The sequence below is a fragment of the Carassius carassius genome, chromosome 29 (assembly GCF_963082965.1).
Source record: "Carassius carassius chromosome 29, fCarCar2.1, whole genome shotgun sequence".
NCBI lineage: Eukaryota > Metazoa > Chordata > Actinopteri > Cypriniformes > Cyprinidae > Carassius > Carassius carassius.
Window position 1 is genome coordinate 28,150,989 of NC_081783.1, and position 21,129 is coordinate 28,172,117.

A 21,129-nucleotide genomic window follows, 5' to 3' on the forward strand; every position below is an offset into this window, starting at 1 on the left:
TCCAAAAAGCAACAGTGAGCTAGTTTTAGCTTTTAAGATGCCTAAGCTGATCTTAAACCTCTGAAAGCCTGCAATAAAGTCAGTGAGGCATGTTGTGAGATTGTATACCATAAAACTACACAATCAAACCATATCTAATCATGTGAATTTGAACAACGGATGTGCAGACAGGACCTCAGCAGATACAGCATTTTTTTTCTTCTGTTAACTACAAACATATGTTAGTTCAAAACACACAGGATATTAAAACCACTTGTTACTATTTAGCAAAAATGTAATGAATCAAGAGAGCACCACTTGAGGAAGCTTTGCTTAAGGCCAAATTCATTTCTTTTCAATGTGCCCTCTATAGATCTCATTTAGGGTTTAGACTTTAGTTGCTCTAATCAGCTCTAAAGCAGTTGGAACTAGAGATAATGGCATGATGATAATGCTATTTGTTCTTTAGCATAATAGGACTGAGGTCAGGATAGTCTATTCAGGGTATTAAATCTCACTCCGTTTATTCTGAAGAAGAAGAAGAAGAAGAAGGCAGCACATCATCTGAAGGTAATGAAAGAAAGAGCAGGCGATTGCTGAAGAGGCCTGGTCATGATGAGATGTGCAGCTGATATAAAGCAACTAATGAAACAATTTAAAATGAAAAGCTGCTATTCATTCCTTCTGAACGCCTCAGAAAATAGCAAAATTGAATTCAAAACAAACTGGTGCTTTTTGGAAATAGTGTTGACAAGAATACGCTGGCCATATTCAAATATACCTGACTTTTAGACTTTAGTATTTAGCCTTAAGGCTGAAAATTCACCTGATCAAATCTATTTTCTATATGCAAGTTATATATTTTTTTTCAAGTTATATTTGTGCAATTTCTCAAATTATTAAAAAATCTCTTGACCGTATAGTTTAATCAGTTTTTTCTTTCCTCTAATGATGTATGCAGGGCTTCATTGATTTTATTATTATTATAATTTGTATTTTTATGATTTATTTCATATTAAAATTGATAACAATAATGGGTAAAACGCTTTAACCGAATACAGAAACTGGTGATTAATTTGAAAATCCCACTCTTGGGTCCTGTTTTCAATAAAAGCTAAGATTCATACCAAAGCCTGTGTCTCATGGGAAGTCGTTCACTATTATTACATCCACACATCACTCAACACGCGTTAGTTCCATATTACCGCTTCACTGTCTTCAATTAATATGCAACATTCAAACATGCAATTATTTTCCTTCCTTTGCATGCAATTACCTGCAAGATCATTTTATTGTTTGTGTGCAGCTGTTGCAGTCACACAGCACATAATGTTAATAAGATTAAACTGCACCGTTAGCTTGTCATGGTTGAGATCGCCTCTTAACACCTTAGAGCATGTGCTATTAGCTCTGTTTAATGTGTAATACCTTGTGGGTGCAATTAGTGCGTATCTCCTGCTCTTCCTTAATAGTCTGTCCATTTAGCCCTCAATGCAATGCAGCAGCTAATCATCTCTAAAACTATTTTATGAGGTATAGTTTTTATGAGTGAGAGGGAAGGAGGGAAAGCGAAAGAGTAATGCTCTCATCCTTCCAGTTAGGGGCATCAAGTCCAAAAGTGCTGGCAAACCATCCATTCTCCCTAGTCCAACTTTGCTCTCATTTATAAATGATGTTTTATTCACCTAGTTATTCACAGCTAAACCTTTTCAGCTACAAGAAAATGATACATCTCTGACCACTCAGCTCACAGAAGAAAGTCAAATCATCAAGAGTAAAGTACTTCAGCCTTTAAAAACAGCAGAATCTATTTGTCTGCTCAGCAGGAATACGTCTTTGCAGTTTTTACCTTTTATAGTGGTGCTTTTTAAGGTAACCATTACTGTTACTATTGCTCGCTCTCAGAGTTAGGGATTTGAACAAACCCCTAAACCCAAATGAATGCAATCACATGGATTGCTGTGGAGACGTGCAATATTATGGTTTTCACCTTGTTGACGAATGAAAAAAATAATTCCTAAGTTGAATTAAGGACCCAAGTCAGAGACCAGTGTTGGGAGGGTTACTTAAAAGGTTACAGGTAACTATATTTAAAATGTAATTAGTAGTGTAACTATTTCAGTTACTTTCTTAAATTAAAGTGTCCAACTGATTACATTAGTGTACATTTTGAATACTTTTCTAAATTTCTAATGAATGCTTTTAAATTGTTAATCATTTTGAAACATTTAAAGCATGCACGCTTAACACTGATTACTTACTTGAATTAAGAATATAATCATTTCATTTTAAAGCACTGCCAGCACAAAATCAGACTTTAGCAGCTCTTTTGACTTTGAGATCATTCTGAGGTTAAATACAGATTTAAAATCATAACAAGAAACCGTTTAATAGCTATGATACTGTTTTATGAAATCAAATCTTTGACAGCAAACACCGTCATCTAAAAAAACGTTAATCTTAAAAAAGAAAGCATATACATAAACCCAAATAGGAAATAAAAGCATGTCTTATAAACTCCTGAAACGTTGGTGTCTCATATCTTAAAGAGGTCAATGCAATTTGGGAAATAATTGATCAAATCTATTTTAGATTAACTTAATTACACATTTTTCTCAGTAATTGTAACAGGTTACAGTTACATTTATTTTGTAATTAAATTATGCAGTTACTACTTATGCCTGATACTGTCAAAAGACTAGCAACAATTATGATCCATATTAACAGGTCCAAACAAAGCAATATAAAACCTGGTGTGTGGAGTCAGATATGAGGAAACCATGTAGATCATTATCAAGCTCTAACATTCTGAAACATGGCATTCGATAAACACAGTAATATATGTAAATGTCACTACAAGAATAATCCATTTAATCAGAAATTGGTCCATGGTCATATTAATTTCTACTGTGCATTAGCTCCTTTCAGAGAAATGGAGCAGCAGAGGAGAGCATGAAAAATCATTTGATTTATGAGAGCAGCACTTAAGACACAGAAGAGAAGATGTTATGCACCGCGGCTTCCAGCCTAGCAGCTAAAGTCATTTCCTCAGCGGCAGGTACACGCTCAAGCAGAACAAAGCTACAGTCAAATTGCTTCACTGCACGGCCTAAAAACTAATTTAATGTCATACTTATGCCTATTCTTCGGCTTTAGCGTGACACCTGAGTACTTTAGTCAGTAGATATTGAAGCAGGTGTCTGTCATGTGGCCCCAAGGGTCTCAGAGTTTAGTCTGTAATGTAACCCTGTCTGCAGCACGCTCATCCGAGGAAACCCTCCTGCGAGACTTCATGTGTGTCGTGACAACCCTTCAGTCAATCAGGGATCAAAAGCTGAATATGACTGATGAATCAGCAGCCATCAAAACATCCTTAAACACCCACATGAGTAATAAATACTCTCATCTGCTGATGACTCAGGTTCTGGGAGTCTAATTCAAACCTGGTTTCAAGAGCTTTTCAACCAGCCACGGTATTTATTCTTCATTACAGAGTTTGTTGCCCTTTTAAAGTTTGCATTTGTCACACCCAGGGGCTGGCTATGCTTTAACTAAGCCACACCCCTTCTCAACTTCCACCTCGAGGAGGTCCCCAAACCCGACCCAATGGCCAAGCAACACGAGAACAAGTAAGTGATAAAACAATCTTTATTTAAATATTTAAAAATAGCTTAGGGAATAGGGAAAGGGCAATTAAAACTAAACTCTGACTCGGCCCTCCAGATGGGCTATGGCCGGGAAGAGGTCAGGGAGCAAGGGGGCCACGGGGATCCGGGGCGTGGGGCTCGGGCCCCGGCCTGAGTCTTAGGTATCCGTAGCGCCCTCCTTCTTCCTCCTCTTCGCTGAATACAGCTCACGGTAAGTACTGGTTCACTCAGTTCGTTCTCGAGGTGCCCACTCTCTTTCTCTTCCTCCACAGGCAACAGCTCTTCGCTGATTACAGCTCACAGTAAGTACTGATTCACCCAGTTCGTTCCTTGGGTGCTCACGCTCTTTCTCTTTCTCCACAGGCAACGGCTGGGACACACAGGCACAGTTAGTTCAGCTTGGTTTTGCTCTCACCTCTTCGCTGATTACAGCTCACAGTAAGTACTGGTTCACACAGTTCGTTCCTTGGGTGCTCACTCGCTTTCTCTTTCTCCACAGGCAGCGGCTGGGACACACAGGCACAGTTAGTTCAGCTTGGTTTTGCTCTCACCTCTTCGCTGATTACAGCTCACAGTAAGTACTGGTTCACACAGTTCGTTCCTTGGGTGCTCACTCGCTTTCTCTTTCTCCACAGGCAGCGGCGTAAGTACAGGTTCCCTCAGTCTCTCCTCGTGTTACCCACTCTCTCTCCTTTTCTCTCCACAGGTATCAACTTGGGCACAATAGCACAGTTAGTTTGCTTTGAATGGCTCTCACCTCTGGGCTGGACACAGCGTACTGTAAGTACAGGGTTCGCTCTATTCCTCCTCGTGTTATTCACTCTCTCTCCTTTTCTCTCCACAGGTATCAACTTGGGCACAATAGCACAGTTAGTTTGCTTTGAATGGCTCTCACCTCTGGGCTGGACACAGCGTACTGTAAGTACAGGGTTCGCTCTATTCCTCCTCGTGTTATTCCCTCTCTCTCCTTTTCTCTCCACAGATATCAACTTGGGCACAATAGCACCGTTAGTTTGCTTTGAATGGCTCTCACCTCTGGGCTGAACACAGCGCACTGTAAGTACAGGTTTCCTCTGTTTCTCCTTGTGTTACTCACTCTCTTTCCTTTCCTCTCCACAGGTATCAACTTAGACACAAAACACAGTTACTCTGCTTTGGATGGCTTTCACCTCTGGGCTGGACACAGCGTACCGTGCTATCTCCGGAGATCTGAAGCACGCTCACAACATATACTGTACTGAACTAGGCCAGGACCAGCAATCTCCTTGTCCTCCCACGCCGAAGTGCGTGAAGGCGGGGGTTTATCTGACAGGACACACGGCAATACACAGCAGCCCACAGCAATATACAACACCACGTCAAAATTATAGGTTTTCACAGCACGAAGACTCACCCACCACACTCAGTGTACGGAAAGGACACCCGTCTTCCTTCACTTCGCTTGGTTCGGATCTGGCGATGGAATATGCGGCCTAGCTAGTGATGTCGTCGTTGCGACTACTTCAATAAGTATTCCTTCGGCTCTCCCACCACACTATATTAGGGGTAGGGCCACCCTCCTCCTCCTGGAGAGATCTACACAACGCCAGGTCAATATACAGGGCACTTTCGACTGGCTCTTAGTACTCACATCAATGCCACTTCCAATCCCCTTTTTCACGTCGTCTCAGTTCGCCGTATAATCTGTTCACTTCTCAACCTTTAAGGTTCGCGATGTCTTCACAATCATACAATTCCAGCCTGAGGGAGAGAGAGAGTTAGACAGCTACCAGCAGCGTACCAAGACGGGCACAACCCAGTGCTTCACACACACCAAAGAGAGCTTCCCAGACTGTAAAATAACTTGGCCTTAAGTACTGCCTTGTCCAGCGTATCCTCCAATCACCAACCGCTGTCCCTAACTAGGCACAGGTGCATCGAATTCCCTGATTTTCCTTCTTACGGCGCTACCGGAAGTTCCGGTGTTCTGTTTTTCCGGTCCGGGCGGAAACACTTCCGGGCGGAACCAAACTTCCCGAATTTTGGTTCCGCCCCTAAAGATCGTCACCTTGTGACATCCTCCCCCGCCAATCCGTTCTAGTCCCTAGAACGTCCTCGGGCTGTCCACTCCCCATAGCGGGCAGGGGGTCGGCCTCGGTTCTCTCGCTGGGATCGTCTCACTGGTGAATCGGGCTCAGCTTGTTCAGGGGCTGCTTCTGGTTCTCTCGGGGCGATCGGGGGTGGTGCCACCACGGGTCTCCCTGGTACCACAGCCCAACCTTCAATCCAGGGGGCCGCTGGTACAGGTTCCGTGGGGACTTCTTCCACGGCTTCAGGGTAGTTAGGGCATGGGCGAATCATGTTCCGGTGCACCACACGGTCGGGGCCTGACTTCCCTTCTGGCCGGATGGTATAGACCGGCTGCCCCGGCCTCTGCTGCCGGCAGACTACATAAGGGGTGGCCTCCCAACGGTCACTCAGTTTCCCCTTCCCCTGCCGCCGATTATCTCTCACCAACACCCTCTCTCCTGGCAGTAGAGGGGCTTCTCTAGCAGTCCGATCATACAACCGCTTACTTTTCTCTCCTGCCGTCTGTATCCTTTTCGACACCTGCTCGTAGGCGAAATGCAAGCGCTGGTGATGGCGCCCCACCCACTCCGTTACACTTGCTTCCTCTTGGTCGGCTATCACTCCTAGGACCAGGTCAGTAGGCATTCGTATGTGTCTGCCAAACATCAGGTAAGTGGGAGCGTAACCCGTAGTACTATGTATACTGTTGTTATAGGCCTGTAGGAGGTTTGGCAAGGCACTCACCCAATCGTCCTGCCGTTGTTGGTCCAAGGTCCCCAGCAGCCCCAATAGGGTCTGATTGAATCTCTCACAGCCGCCGTTCCCCTGAGGATGATACGAAGTGGTGTGAGTTTTCGTGCAACCGTACAACTGGCATAGTTCTCTAATTACCCTGGACTCAAAGTTGGCTCCTTGATCGGAGTGCAGAAACTCCGGGCATCCGAACGTCTGGAAGACGGCCCGCCATAAAACTGTAGCGGTGGTGGTTGCAGTCTGGTCGAGGGTGGGGATAGCCCAAGCGTACTTTGTGAACAAATCCGTTATTACCAAGATGTTCTGGTAGCGATCTCGTGGTCGGCCCAGTGTCAAGAAGTCCATAGCCATGATATGAAGGGGGGCCTTCGCATGGATGGGTACCATTGGCGCTCGGACCTCCCGTCTGGACTTAAACAATATGCATCTCGGGCAAGCTTGAATTAGGGCGTGCACCGATGCCTCTAGCCCGGGCCAAAAGAAGAATCTCCTAAGCAGGGACACGGTCCTCTCCTGTCCCTGATGCCCCAACTGGTTGTGGTACGCCGAAACTAAAGCCGTTACCTCATCTGCGGGTACCACGATCTGGCGTACTTCTTCGCCCAACTTCGGGTCACTGACCCTTCTGCACAAAACGCCATCTCTCAGCTCCAGCCTGTCCCATTGCCCCAGCAGCCTCCTCCCAGTATCCGTCTGGGCTAACCTCTCCGCTGGCGTCAGCCGTCGGCCCTGTTCCAGCCATTCTCTTACCAGCCGCACATCTTGATCCCTGGCCTGTCTCTCCCTCCACCGACGGGGATCCCATCCCCAGTTCTCAGGCACGGCCTCTTGTCTGCTGCCTGGTGCCTCTACTGCTCCTACCATATAGCCCTCCTCCGGGCTGGCCCCTCCGGGGCTTTCCGCTTCGGGCAGCCTTGAGAGGACGTCCGCGTTCATGTGTTCACGCCCTGGTCGGTACTGTAGTTGATAGTCAAAGTTGGCCAGTTGGGCCACCCACCGCTGCTCCACGGCTCCCAGCTTCGCCGTCTGTAAGTGTACTAATGGGTTATTGTCTGTAATGATCGTCACCTTGGCACCCCAGAGGTAGTCTTTAAATTTCTCACTTAGGGCCCACTTCAACGCCAGCAGCTCCAATTTGAAAGAACTATAGTTCGCATCGTTCCTCTCGGCTGGGTGGAGGCTCCGGCTGGCGTACGCGATGACCCTCTCAACTCCGTCCTGCCGTTGAGCCAACACCGCTCCCAGCCCGAGATTGCTGGCATCTGTATACAAAAGGAATGGTTTTGTGAAATCTGCGTATGCCAAGATAGGGGCCTGTAGCAGCTCCTGCTTCAATGTCTGGAACGCCGACTCACAATTTGCATCCCAGTCTACGTTGGGCGACCCCCGGCCCCGGTTACGACCTGTGCCAACCAGCAACTGATTAAGGGGTTTAGCAATTTTTGAAAAGTCCTTTATGAAACGCCTATAGTATCCCACAAATCCTAAAAAGGATCGCACTTGCCTCACTGTCCTCGGGGCCTTCCAGTCCTTCACGGCCGATACCTTTCCAGGATCTACGGACACTCCAGCCGCACTGACCACGTGGCCCAGAAAGTTGACTTCTCTCCGTAGTAAGTGACACTTATTGGGCTGTAGTTTCAATCCGTACTTCTCCATGGCCCGAAAGACTTCCTCGAGGTGCCTCAGGTGTGAATCAAAATCTGGGGAGTAGACAATCACATCATCCAGGTAAACTAATACTGACTCCATTAACTGACCTCCCAAGCACCGCTGCATCAGCCGCTGGAAGGTGGCCGGAGCGTTACAGAGCCCGAAAGGCATCCGGTCCCATTCAAATAGTCCAAACGGGGTTGTAAAGGCAGTCTTCTCCCGGTCTGCTTCGGCCACCTGCACCTGCCAGTAGCCACTGGCCAAATCTAGGGTAGAGTACCATGCCGACTGCGTGAGGCTGGCAAGCGAATCTTCGATCCGTGGCAAAGGGAAAGCGTCTTTCTTAGTCACGAGGTTCAGCTTACGGTAGTCCACGCAGAATCTCCAAGCCCCCGTCTTCTTTTGCACCAGCACTATGGGGGCCGCCCACGGGCTGCTGCTTTCCCTAACAACTCCTTGCTTCAGCATGCCTTGCAGGAGTGTACGTACCTCGGTATACAAAGTGGGCGGAATTGGGCGATACCTCTCCCGGCTGGGCCCTGCATCCCCGGTAGGTATATGATGTTGTACCACCTGGGTGCATCCGTAGTCTTCATCGTGGGTGGCGAACACATGCTGCCATCTCCGAAGGAGGGCCTGTAACTTCTGTGTCTGTGCCTGCTCTAAATCCTCCCCTTGTAACGACTCACCCGCCAGGTGGCTCGGCACACTCCTCTCCATACCACCCCATGGGGTGTCTACTTGTGTCAGGGCCACCTCGATGACAGTGGGGCACACCTGACGAAAACTAATATCCCTCTCTTCCCTTACTTGGTGGGATGTAACCGTTGTCAGACGGGCTAATCGTTGGTGCCGATGTAGTTGCACCGCGTATGGATGTACATTCCGTATCCTCACGGGGACTCTCCCCCGCCGGACCGTCGATAGTCCTCGTGCCACTTCCACTTGTGGACAATCCACATGGGGCTCCACCAGCACCCACTCTTCTGGGCCCGCTCTTCGGGGCGGTACTCGCGCCCACACAACAGCCTCACTTTTTGCGGGGACAGACAAAACAAAACGACACATCACTCTTCCTACCTCTTCCTGTTCCCTGCGGACTTGGCTCATTTGCACCCTTCGACAGTCAGCTACCACACACTCCCACTTGGGCCTCTCTGCAGGTGGTATCTTCGATACGGGCCTAGCCCGAAATAGCTCTTCCCAGCAATCAGCGAGGACATTCATGCCCAACAGGGCTCGATGTGCACCCAGACAATGGTCTTGCACGATAATCACACCTTTCTGGGGGACCATCACTCCGTGAACCTCTAGGTCCGTCAATCGGTAGCCAATATATGGGATGTCGAGGCCGTTTGCGCCCTTCAGAGTAAGCCAGGGGGCCTCCGCCCCTGGTGCCCCTTGTTTCCCAAACACTTCTTCGGATAAACTCTCAGCAAACAACGTCACTTGGGAGCCTGTGTCTACCAGGCATTGAATCTCCTTGCCGCACACTCTCACCTTCGCCACGGGGCTACGCCCAATCATCTGGCTCCTAGAGCCATATCCTCTTCCAGGGTCTTCTCGAGGGGTCCCGGCCACACGACCCACAGTGGCCGGCCGACCTAAAAACCCCCTTCTGACGCCCTGCGGGGCCCACACTGGCGGCTATAGTGACCTGGTTTGCCACAGCGGTTGCAGATGGGTCGCCCTTGCTCGTCCCATTCGAAACGGGGCCGGTTAAAGTGGTTCGGGCGCCTGAACGGCTCTCGGCCTCCCTCTGAGTACACTCGGTCTCGGGGCGCCGGCCGTGGTTCCTCCCGCGCCCGTCCTTGGCGCAATTCTCCTACGAGGGCTTTAGACAGTTCAGACATCTGATCGCGGACATCTTTCAAAAGTTCAGCCTTCAGTGCTTGCTTCCAGTCAGGGCCTCCGGGTTGTGCTGGTGCTACTTCACTGACAACCGCACACACTGGGGAACCACTCACCTCAGTCTCATCACCTTCCAGGGCCAGTGCCTCTTTCTTCAGATCTTCGAACGTAAGACCCGGGTCCCTTCGAAACTGGATACGTAGGCTCTGTCTCACCGGACCCTCCTTCAACCCCAGAAGAAACTGGTCCCGCAATAGAGTCTCTCCATCTCCCAACCCGTGGTCCCGACGGGTCTGTAGTCGGGCGAATTGCTCTCGCAACCTCAGGGCGAAAGCTCTAATCGGTTAGCGGGGGCCCTGCTTACAATTGAAGAACTGGGAGCGAAGGACAGCTACGGGGGTGTGGTCACCATACTGTTCAGTGAGGAACTGGAACACGGTTTGGGCGTTGGCTCTAACGGCTTCGGGGGCGGCATGCACCTCTCGCCGCGCTTCTCCATCCAGGGAGTTTAACACAAATTGAAGCCGCTGGGCTGCACTAAGGCCCTGTAGGTCGGCCAAGTACTCTAGTTGAGCCTTCCATTCAGACAATCGTACCTCGGATTCTGTCCCCCCATATTTTTGAATCCAGGGGCTCCCCATAAAAACGGGCATGGCACGGGGTTGGGCTGAAAGCCCCGCGTTGTCGGTCATTGGACGACCTTGGTTACTCAACTCGAGGTGGAAATCCTGCCGACTGCGCCAAATCTGTCACACCCAGGGGCTGGCTATGCTTTAACTAAGCCACACCCCTTCTCAACTTCCACCTCGAGGAGGTCCCCAAACCCGACCCAATGGCCAAGCAACACGAGAACAAGTAAGTGATAAAACAATCTTTATTTAAATATTTAAAAATAGCTTAGGGAATAGGGAAAGGGCAATTAAAACTAAACTCTGACTCGGCCCTCCAGATGGGCTATGGCCGGGAAGAGGTCAGGGAGCAAGGGGGCCACGGGGATCCGGGGCGTGGGGCTCGGGCCCCGGCCTGAGTCTTAGGTATCCGTAGCGCCCTCCTTCTTCCTCCTCTTCGCTGAATACAGCTCACGGTAAGTACTGGTTCACTCAGTTCGTTCTCGAGGTGCCCACTCTCTTTCTCTTCCTCCACAGGCAACAGCTCTTCGCTGATTACAGCTCACAGTAAGTACTGATTCACCCAGTTCGTTCCTTGGGTGCTCACGCTCTTTCTCTTTCTCCACAGGCAACGGCTGGGACACACAGGCACAGTTAGTTCAGCTTGGTTTTGCTCTCACCTCTTCGCTGATTACAGCTCACAGTAAGTACTGGTTCACACAGTTCGTTCCTTGGGTGCTCACTCGCTTTCTCTTTCTCCACAGGCAGCGGCTGGGACACACAGGCACAGTTAGTTCAGCTTGGTTTTGCTCTCACCTCTTCGCTGATTACAGCTCACAGTAAGTACTGGTTCACACAGTTCGTTCCTTGGGTGCTCACTCGCTTTCTCTTTCTCCACAGGCAGCGGCGTAAGTACAGGTTCCCTCAGTCTCTCCTCGTGTTACCCACTCTCTCTCCTTTTCTCTCCACAGGTATCAACTTGGGCACAATAGCACAGTTAGTTTGCTTTGAATGGCTCTCACCTCTGGGCTGGACACAGCGTACTGTAAGTACAGGGTTCGCTCTATTCCTCCTCGTGTTATTCACTCTCTCTCCTTTTCTCTCCACAGGTATCAACTTGGGCACAATAGCACAGTTAGTTTGCTTTGAATGGCTCTCACCTCTGGGCTGGACACAGCGTACTGTAAGTACAGGGTTCGCTCTATTCCTCCTCGTGTTATTCCCTCTCTCTCCTTTTCTCTCCACAGATATCAACTTGGGCACAATAGCACCGTTAGTTTGCTTTGAATGGCTCTCACCTCTGGGCTGAACACAGCGCACTGTAAGTACAGGTTTCCTCTGTTTCTCCTTGTGTTACTCACTCTCTTTCCTTTCCTCTCCACAGGTATCAACTTAGACACAAAACACAGTTACTCTGCTTTGGATGGCTTTCACCTCTGGGCTGGACACAGCGTACCGTGCTATCTCCGGAGATCTGAAGCACGCTCACAACATATACTGTACTGAACTAGGCCAGGACCAGCAATCTCCTTGTCCTCCCACGCCGAAGTGCGTGAAGGCGGGGGTTTATCTGACAGGACACACGGCAATACACAGCAGCCCACAGCAATATACAACACCACGTCAAAATTATAGGTTTTCACAGCACGAAGACTCACCCACCACACTCAGTGTACGGAAAGGACACCCGTCTTCCTTCACTTCGCTTGGTTCGGATCTGGCGATGGAATATGCGGCCTAGCTAGTGATGTCGTCGTTGCGACTACTTCAATAAGTATTCCTTCGGCTCTCCCACCACACTATATTAGGGGTAGGGCCACCCTCCTCCTCCTGGAGAGATCTACACAACGCCAGGTCAATATACAGGGCACTTTCGACTGGCTCTTAGTACTCACATCAATGCCACTTCCAATCCCCTTTTTCACGTCGTCTCAGTTCGCCGTATAATCTGTTCACTTCTCAACCTTTAAGGTTCGCGATGTCTTCACAATCATACAATTCCAGCCTGAGGGAGAGAGAGAGTTAGACAGCTACCAGCAGCGTACCAAGACGGGCACAACCCAGTGCTTCACACACACCAAAGAGAGCTTCCCAGACTGTAAAATAACTTGGCCTTAAGTACTGCCTTGTCCAGCGTATCCTCCAATCACCAACCGCTGTCCCTAACTAGGCACAGGTGCATCGAATTCCCTGATTTTCCTTCTTACGGCGCTACCGGAAGTTCCGGTGTTCTGTTTTTCCGGTCCGGGCGGAAACACTTCCGGGCGGAACCAAACTTCCCGAATTTTGGTTCCGCCCCTAAAGATCGTCACCTTGTGACACATTCACATTATTGCTTCATGTTTCAGGTCTAATAACACCCAAACGCTCAACAGCAGTGAACCAGACTGAACATGTTCTGAGAATCCAATGAGACATTGAATTAAAAGAGGATTTTATGTGACTTTTAAGGTCAGAATTATAGATAAATGTGCATGCCGTGGAGCTGGTGATAAAGAGGGTTTCAGCTGTTGTGAGGAAGCGTGGCAGGGTTTGATGAGGGTCAAACAGGACAAGAGTGTTACTGAAACCAGAGCCGCTTCGTCTCTAAACCCGAGGCTGATGCTGGAGGCTATAGGGTTGTAGTCCAAACAAACTTTCCCTCATTCAGATACCTCAAAGTAATACAAATTGTATTTGTATACTGTATATATATATATGTATATTGTCACTGCAATCCATGTTGAATGTGGGGATATTCATACTTGATCATAATTCCAGTTTCCAACCATAAAGGGTTTCCAATGCCTGAAATGACACCATGTAGTGCTAGGTGTGTAATTATAAAGATATTTTACATACCTGTCTCTTCTCTTAACGCTTTGTTGAACAGGATTACTCATTATGAAATGTTGGATATTTGAGTCACTTAAACAGTTTTTTTTTTTTGCTTAAAAAGTGACTCTTCATCATTAAGTGTGCACATTAACTTCGTACATGTTTGTATCAAGGGGTATTTTAGCATTTTTTGTGCTAATCATACAACAACATGACTTGGAGATACAGATGACTGATTTAACATATTACCTTGAATTCCACCCATAATTTCATAAAAAATGCTCATATGTGACCTTGGACCACAAAACCAGTCATAAGGATACATTTTTCAAAATTGAGATTTATACATAATCTGAAAGCTGAATACATACATTTTCCATTGATGTATGGTTTGTTATGATATGACAATATTTGGCCGAGATACTGGAATCTGAGGGTTCAGAAAATCTAAAAACTGAGAGAATGGAAATACACATTTAACTGTGATAGAGTTGTGCAAAAATGTATAAACGTAGAAATGAAATAAAGTTTTTGGAAACCATTTTCTTCTCCAGTTTTATGGTTTAATTTGGCACATGGCACAATCAGCATGTATACATCTGGTATACATAAATAAATATTAAATATATTTATACATAAATATACATATAGAGCTATTAAAAAGACAGTTGTTGTGGCCTCAGGTTATGGTGTAGAAGATAACACTAGTACAGACACTAACTGCTCTGCCCTCAGAATATTGCTGCTTTCAGCCTAATAATTGATAATAATGGTCATTTACACTTTCAGGTCAATGGGAGCAAAATCTTCATAAAAGCCCTATACATATATGTATGTATGCCCATATTTATATATATATTTAAAGAAACACAGGTCTACACTGAAGTCAGGTTATTCAGTGTAAAGAGGCCACTGTCTCCAGTCGAGAGAAACGCTTACAAAGTCAATGGAATCATGTCAGTTAGTTCGGTTCAATCTTTAGCTATTGTTTTCTCTTGCATGTAAAATAATAGATTTATTTTGTAATTCTTAAGCAAAATTAGACATATGTAACTTGTTTAAAATAACAAAAAGTTCTGTTTCGCAAAGACAGACGACAATAGACGCAGCTGAAACACTACTTATGGTGAACAAAATCAATGCAGAAGCCCCCCCCGCCAACCCCCAATCACACAAATATATAGAAACAGAAAACATGGCAAAGGCAATCCAACACACACACACACACACACACACACACACACACCCACACAACTCAAATATTCCCATTCACACCCAGAATCTCTCTCACACACGCACACCAGTCAAACAGTGCTCTGAGCGTTGTGTGTAAGTGTGCATTTCATGGGAATTTGACACAGGAGCCGATAGATAATTTTGTTGTAAAAGATGCACTTTTCATTAAACAAAACACTTACATTAACTTTAAAAGTCTTTATCTCCAGTCTTTGTCCATTGGAAAAGTTTTAAACAAAAGGCTTTCAGTGGAACCAAGATAAAAAGTGAAAACACCACATGTGAGCTTATGCAACTGGAAAATGAGTCGCAGTTACCATTTCTATCCACCGCTTTCCATATTTGTCGTCTGTCTAATGCATTCTGGAATCCAACTGCTCGAGTCAGATCGCTATGTTCCACACAGACACATTTCAGGGAAAGATCGTCAAATTAAGTGAAAAAACAGCTGTTTATAAGGCATTGAAAAGAAATCGCAAAGCAAACAATATTATGCAGATGTCACCTTAGGAGGCCATTGTTCTGAAACATGTTTCCCACAAAAGACTGTGATGGGAAATAATATGCACTTTCGATTTTTTTTATTTTTATATATATATATTCAAGAAAAAAGTAAGCGCCCCATTCACCCGATTCTGCTCAAAAAGGTGTTTCTTTCTTTTCTTTTAAAACGATGATTAGAAAAAATACTGCTTGAAACGCTCGTCCCTTTTCAGAGGAAAGAGAGCAGTTCTGTTTTGGCAGGTTTGCACAACTTGACATCTGGAAAGAACTTGTCACTGCTTTTTGCAAAAGTCTATTGAAATCTTTTAGTTTCCACCATCGTCCTGTACCCCCTCCTCTCGCTTCAGTGTTTTCATTGAAGCCAAAGACTCTTCCCGCATCCCTCCCTCTTGTTGGATGGCCATAAAGCTATACACGCGTGGTGGAGTGGGAGTGTGGCAGGCCGGTGGAGTTGAAGCCTGCTGTGAAGGTGTTGTAGGGATGTAGGTTGGGTATGCCCACCAGCGAGTTTGGGATCATGGTGATGGTGTTGGGAGTCATGAGTGGAATATCATCAGGCGAGCGCCGCAGAGTCAGCGTGTAATCGGGAAGCGAAGCGAGCCGTAAGGGGTCTCCGGGTGGCCCTGCGTCACACTCATGGTGCGTCTGGTTGACCTGCAGTGACATACATTTTTTAAAAGAAATATCAGCATGTTTCCAGCAGAAAATGGATCTTGTAAAGAAAATGCATTTGAAGGAGATTGACTTGTTCTGACAAATTATGCTACATAAGGCCCGATCAGACTGAACATGTTTTTTAGGTCTGAAAACGTGACTGCGCACTGTACCACACTGCCTTATTTTGGTGACTTTTAAAAAAGAATAGTGTGCTGCGTTTTTTTTATGTTGCCAGGCAACCACCAAATCAGCTGTCCTGTCAATCTAATCAAAGGACTTTAGCGCGAGCGCTCTAAAATCTTTGGTTTTTGCTGTTAAGTAAACTGTCATATTAGCAAAAACCTTAAAAATACAGCTCCCATTAACCTGCGACAGGCACCAAGAGTTTCCTCTCCATCATTGCACTCTCCGGACTGGTAACTTTCATCACCACAGTTGGACAGTTTTTTTCTTAACAGCATCAAATCTGCGCTTAGTGCCTCTGGCAACCTACAACACCACTGCTTTAGGGCGTGTCAAATTTAGGGCAGAGCATGTCTCTGAAAACTATGTCTATACTATGTCTCTTTGACATAGTATGTCTCTTTCACAAACTATGTCTCTTTGAGTTTCTTCTTCTTTTAAAGACGATTGGTTGTCACCCAGTGCATTTCGCTCAATATTTGCATGAAGTCAAGGAATGTCCCAACCTTTTTGCCGCTCTCACTGCAAAGAACGCATTCCGTCTGATCGGGGCCTAAAACTACTTAAAAGCAGACGGGCTGCGTGAGGATGCAGATTCACTCTCTGACAGCAGGAGGCACTTATGACATACATGACAAATACAGCATTTCATGGGTTACCACTGTCAACAAACGAGTGCTGCGCTTATAAATACTACTTTAATATGCATTAAGCGTGGTGCGTCTGGTTGACCTGCAGGGACATGATCTCCTCTTCAGGGGCGTGCCGGTTCACGTCGTTGACGTTGGTGGCTCGTGGTGAGCTGGGTTGCGGGTGCTGCTCCTGTCGGCGCTTATCCTTGCGGTAGTAGAGAGCGGCGAAAGCCAGAACATTGAGGAACAGCAGAGAAGCTCCCACTGCGATGGTTACGCTCAGCTCGGTGGAGTAATCCCGTGGGTTCTCCACCACCAGTGGGCCTGGTTCCTCTTCTCCGTTCCACTGCTCCTTCCCGCTCTCGCTGTTGTAGGCTGGAGACATCGGAGGCCGCTTGGTGTTGAACGGCCAGGCTTTGCCGTTGGGACGTTTGGTGGACAGGGAGTTCTGAGTCGTCTCGGGCGGTGGCACTTTGGTGGTGGTGGAGGTGTAGTGGAACATGTCGTGAAGGTTGTACAGATGAGGGACCAGGTGCTTCCAGAATGCCACTTTAGTGGCGCGGTAGTGATCCCGGACTCGTGGCTTGAGGCCGATGTGCAGGTATAGCTGGTCTTGCGGGTTGTATTTGGACCAGGCTACCTCTTCGAAGCGATTGGCCTTAGTGTGGATGAACTTGGTGTCCTGAGGCACTGGTTTGTTGGGATCTCTGCAAAACAGATAGAAGATGAATAAATGAACTAAGCTGAGAAGGTTTTTCATGTAAAGTGTCATTGCTAGAGTTCAAGCAATACTTCATCCAAAAATGTAAATACTATCATTTCTGCACCATTTATTTGTTCCCAAACATGTGCAATATATATATATATATATTTTTTTTTTCTGTGGAATGCAAAAGAAGTTGTTTTGCTGAACATTTATGCTGCTCTTTTTCAGTGAAAGCATACAGTGGGGATGTTATAATTCACTCAGCTCACAATGCGATGCAATTAAAAATATAATTTTCTCATTTATAAATGAAGAGGAGTAATTTTAATATTCTTTCGAAAAAGTAATGCATATTTTTTGTGAAATTTAAATATCTTTGTCAAATAACAAAAACAAAGTGAAATTTTAAAACAAAAGTCCCAAATAAATAAACAAATAAAGAAATCTTCATATGAACAAAAACTCAGGCTTTGCCTGTGCTCTTTCTCTTCTTTTAGCTTGGATTTATTTATTTATAATTTTTTTTTTTTGAAATATCAGCATTTTCAAGCAGAAAATGCACCTTTTACAGAAAAAGCATTTGAAGCAAACTGATTTGTTCTGACAAATTATACTATATATAACTACATAAAAAGCAGTAGGCAATTATGACATACATGACAAATATAACATTTCCTTGGTTACCACTGTCAACAAACCAGTGCTGCGCTTATAAATACTACTTTAATACGCATTACACAGAGGCAAGATGAAAAGAAAATACCATCTACATATTTCTGAAGACAGTGAGTTCCCCTCAGAGATACATTTACATTAACCCCCGCCCATAATTGTATCACAATTCTTTTGAATTCTCAACCAACTTGAATTGTGATATATTTTCAGAGATTTTCAATTTGCTTGGGTTGCATCATTAGCCTACATAGTGAGTAGGTCCCATAAATGTAGTCCATACGACTCATATTTGAAATGCTCAAAAATGCAGTGAAATTTCATCCTCTGTTGTGTTTCACAAATCACAGGACGTCATATCATTGCAGAGGTGTCTAACTCAGCTCCTTGAGGGCCACAGTCCTATAGAGTTCAGGTCCAACTCCATTCCAACAAACATAACTGTAGCTTTCAAATGAGTCTGAAGGACTTGATTAGCTGGATCAGGTGCGTTTAATTAAGGTTGAAGCTAAACTCTGCTGCAGGGCTGTGGCCCTCCAAGAACCGAATTTGACACCCCTGTCATACAGCTTTGGAAGGATATTAGGGTGAGAAAATGATAGCAGAGTTTTTAATACACCTATCCTTGTTAAGTTGTTGGTTCATTCCCATTAAATTCACTACTGTTGTGGAATCCTCAACCTCAGGATACTGTAAGACAGGGGTGTCTAATCCTGTTCCCAGAGGGCCACAATCAAGTTTGGGATTACTACAAACTTCAAGGGAAGTGTCTCTGGGAGCTAAACTCAACAAGACATTGGCCCTCCAGAAGCCGGATTGGACACTGACTCTTTGAGAACAATCTGCTAAATGACAACTTACTATTACCATGATCATACTTTACAATTTCCAGCAGGAGAATCAACACACTACTTCTTTCTTTTCAGTAATTCAATACCTTCCGTCTTGGTCAAGCTAAGCATGCATAAAGACACAAACAGCTTGCATCCTTTCGCTTATCAACCCCAGTGTAGCTAATTGCGCTAATCAACAAAACAATGTTACGTCCACCACTGTTCCTCCTCATCACTGAACTACTATCCGTCTTGTTTCACCTTCTTGTATAAAGCTGCCAGGCACTTCTTCCAAATCATCATTTTCTATTTCTCCCCTGTGTGACATTACGTTACAGCTTATATCTCTAAGCACCTCTTTCTGCTGGGCTTTACGCATCCTCGGCTCATTCTCTATAAAAAAGAGATGGGCCAGAGGCTTTTAAAGTGAAACACAAATGAATAAATCAACAGCTGAGATGTGCTCCAGGACGCAACTTGTTTTTGATAAAACAACAGCAGTGCATCCATTCCGTTAATTGCTTTGGGAAAGCAGTGCAGACTGCATTAACAGCAAGTGTGCTGATAGAAAGTGGACCATATTAATCTAAACATTAAAGGAGGGAAGCCGGCAAAGGGCCCTTGTGTGTGTGTGTGTGTGTGTGTGTGTGTAGTTTTACCCTTTAGCCTCCAGGGGTCACTATTTCTCCAACTGGTATTACAAGCTCACAGAACTTGTTGTCTTTTAGCTCCACTAGTGACTATCCTAAGCTTTTAAGAGCGCTTCAAAAATTGGGCAATATATACTACATAAAAAAGTTTTTTAACATATTTAAATGACTGTCAGTGCGGGAATATGCTTTTTGCTGACCCATGGCATGATTCAAGAAACGGGAGCTAACCAGCTAAACATTGACCCCTCATCTGTGATAAAATACTGCTAGAGGAAACAATGCAATAACGTTTCAGACTCAATCTAATGAAGAGACATCCAATGAATCACTTCTTTCTTACCTTCCTATAATCTGAAGAACCTTCTTTCGCCGCAAAGAACTGAATGAAATATTCTTCAAGGTTCTTTATGAAACCATTTAGACAAAAAAGGTTCTTCTATGGTCACCTTTATTTTTAAGAGCCATTGGTCTATGCTGTGACACCTGTGCAGAAAATCAAGTGTTTTAAAGACAAATACCTTGCTTTTGTGTTTTTTTTGTACTCTTTCTCTTGTCTGTGCCTCTGCAAGCAGAGAAGTAAATGGAGATAGGTTGAATGTCAGCTCATAAGCCGATAAATAACCCGTTTTATTAGGCTGGTAATGATCCCCAATGAATATTGGCAGAAGGACCATGATGACTTTGTAGCTGAATATCAGTAATTAAGTTTCAAAGAAGCAGGCAGCAGAGGTAAGGTCATATTGATCTGCCACGGTGCAACACACCAGAGAACAGGACATCAATGAAGCCGCAGAGGCTCAGCATATATATATACTGTATATATATGGATATATATATATGAATTCTTGCTGCGTGGTGTGCGAATGACAGTCGGTGTACCTGGGGCATTCTCACTTAATAGGAAACGCAAGAATTTCAATATCACCGTGCATCTCATAATAGTCAATCAACCGACTTGCATGACACAGCATATCTGTGTATGCGGCTGGGTTTTCAATGCTGATTTGAGGTCAGTTGTGATGTTTTAGATGTGTCTTCACAGGCTGTTGATCTGCACTGATGACATACTTTTTGTGGGCGTTTCACACATGAGGGTTTAGCTCGAGATTAATGTGTTGATGTAAATGAAGATGAATAATTATTGCCTTTAGTGCTACAAGCCAGCACAAGTACTAATGATCAAACTTAAGGTTAGGGATATTTAATTATTATTATTATTATTTTTTTACGTATTAAAAGTATTCGGTTTTAGCATGCAACCCTTAAAGCACCATTTGTGATATGCACATGAATGCAATCTCAAAAAGGGGCAATCTCAAAGAGGAAATTACATTTCAAAAACATAAACTCATAAATCTGACAGCTTACAATTGTGTTTTCCAACATTAGGAACAAACTCCAAAAGAGAAGGAATACTGGAAAACACTGACGATTAGCCCAAAAGTCTGTCGATTGTGTTAAACCCAGTTCATTTAGATTACTGAAGACTCTTCTTTATTGACATTCATTAAAACGGCCTCTTGTCTAAGGTTTCTTGTCTCCTTGCCAGTGTACTGTGGCGTTATGCTTCTTTTTGTTAACCTTGAAGGTTTAATCTAGTTGGTGAAGTCTGATTCTTCCTGCAGTTATGCCTGTATATACTGAGCTCATGTTTTGGTTAGGTTACTGAATGCTTGCATGCTTTGTCTGTCATTTT

The 21,129-nt window shown here is 45.2% G+C and overlaps 1 protein-coding gene across 2 annotated transcripts in view; it reads right to left on the reverse strand.

Annotated features, from left to right (window-relative positions):
* Positions 1–13,898: 13,898 nt before the first annotated feature.
* The window catches only part of LOC132110001 (neuroligin-3-like), a 185,384-nt gene continuing 178,153 nt past the window's right edge, over positions 13,899–21,129 (reverse strand). For both annotated transcript variants that reach the window (XM_059516527.1, XM_059516528.1), the window contains 2 exons: positions 16,670–17,276; positions 13,899–15,751 (listed from right to left, as the gene is read on the reverse strand). In XM_059516527.1, the coding sequence (XP_059372510.1) occupies positions 15,506–15,751; positions 16,670–17,276 (853 nt within the window). In that variant the 3' untranslated portion in view covers positions 13,899–15,505. The remainder of the gene's footprint in view (positions 15,752–16,669; positions 17,277–21,129) is intronic.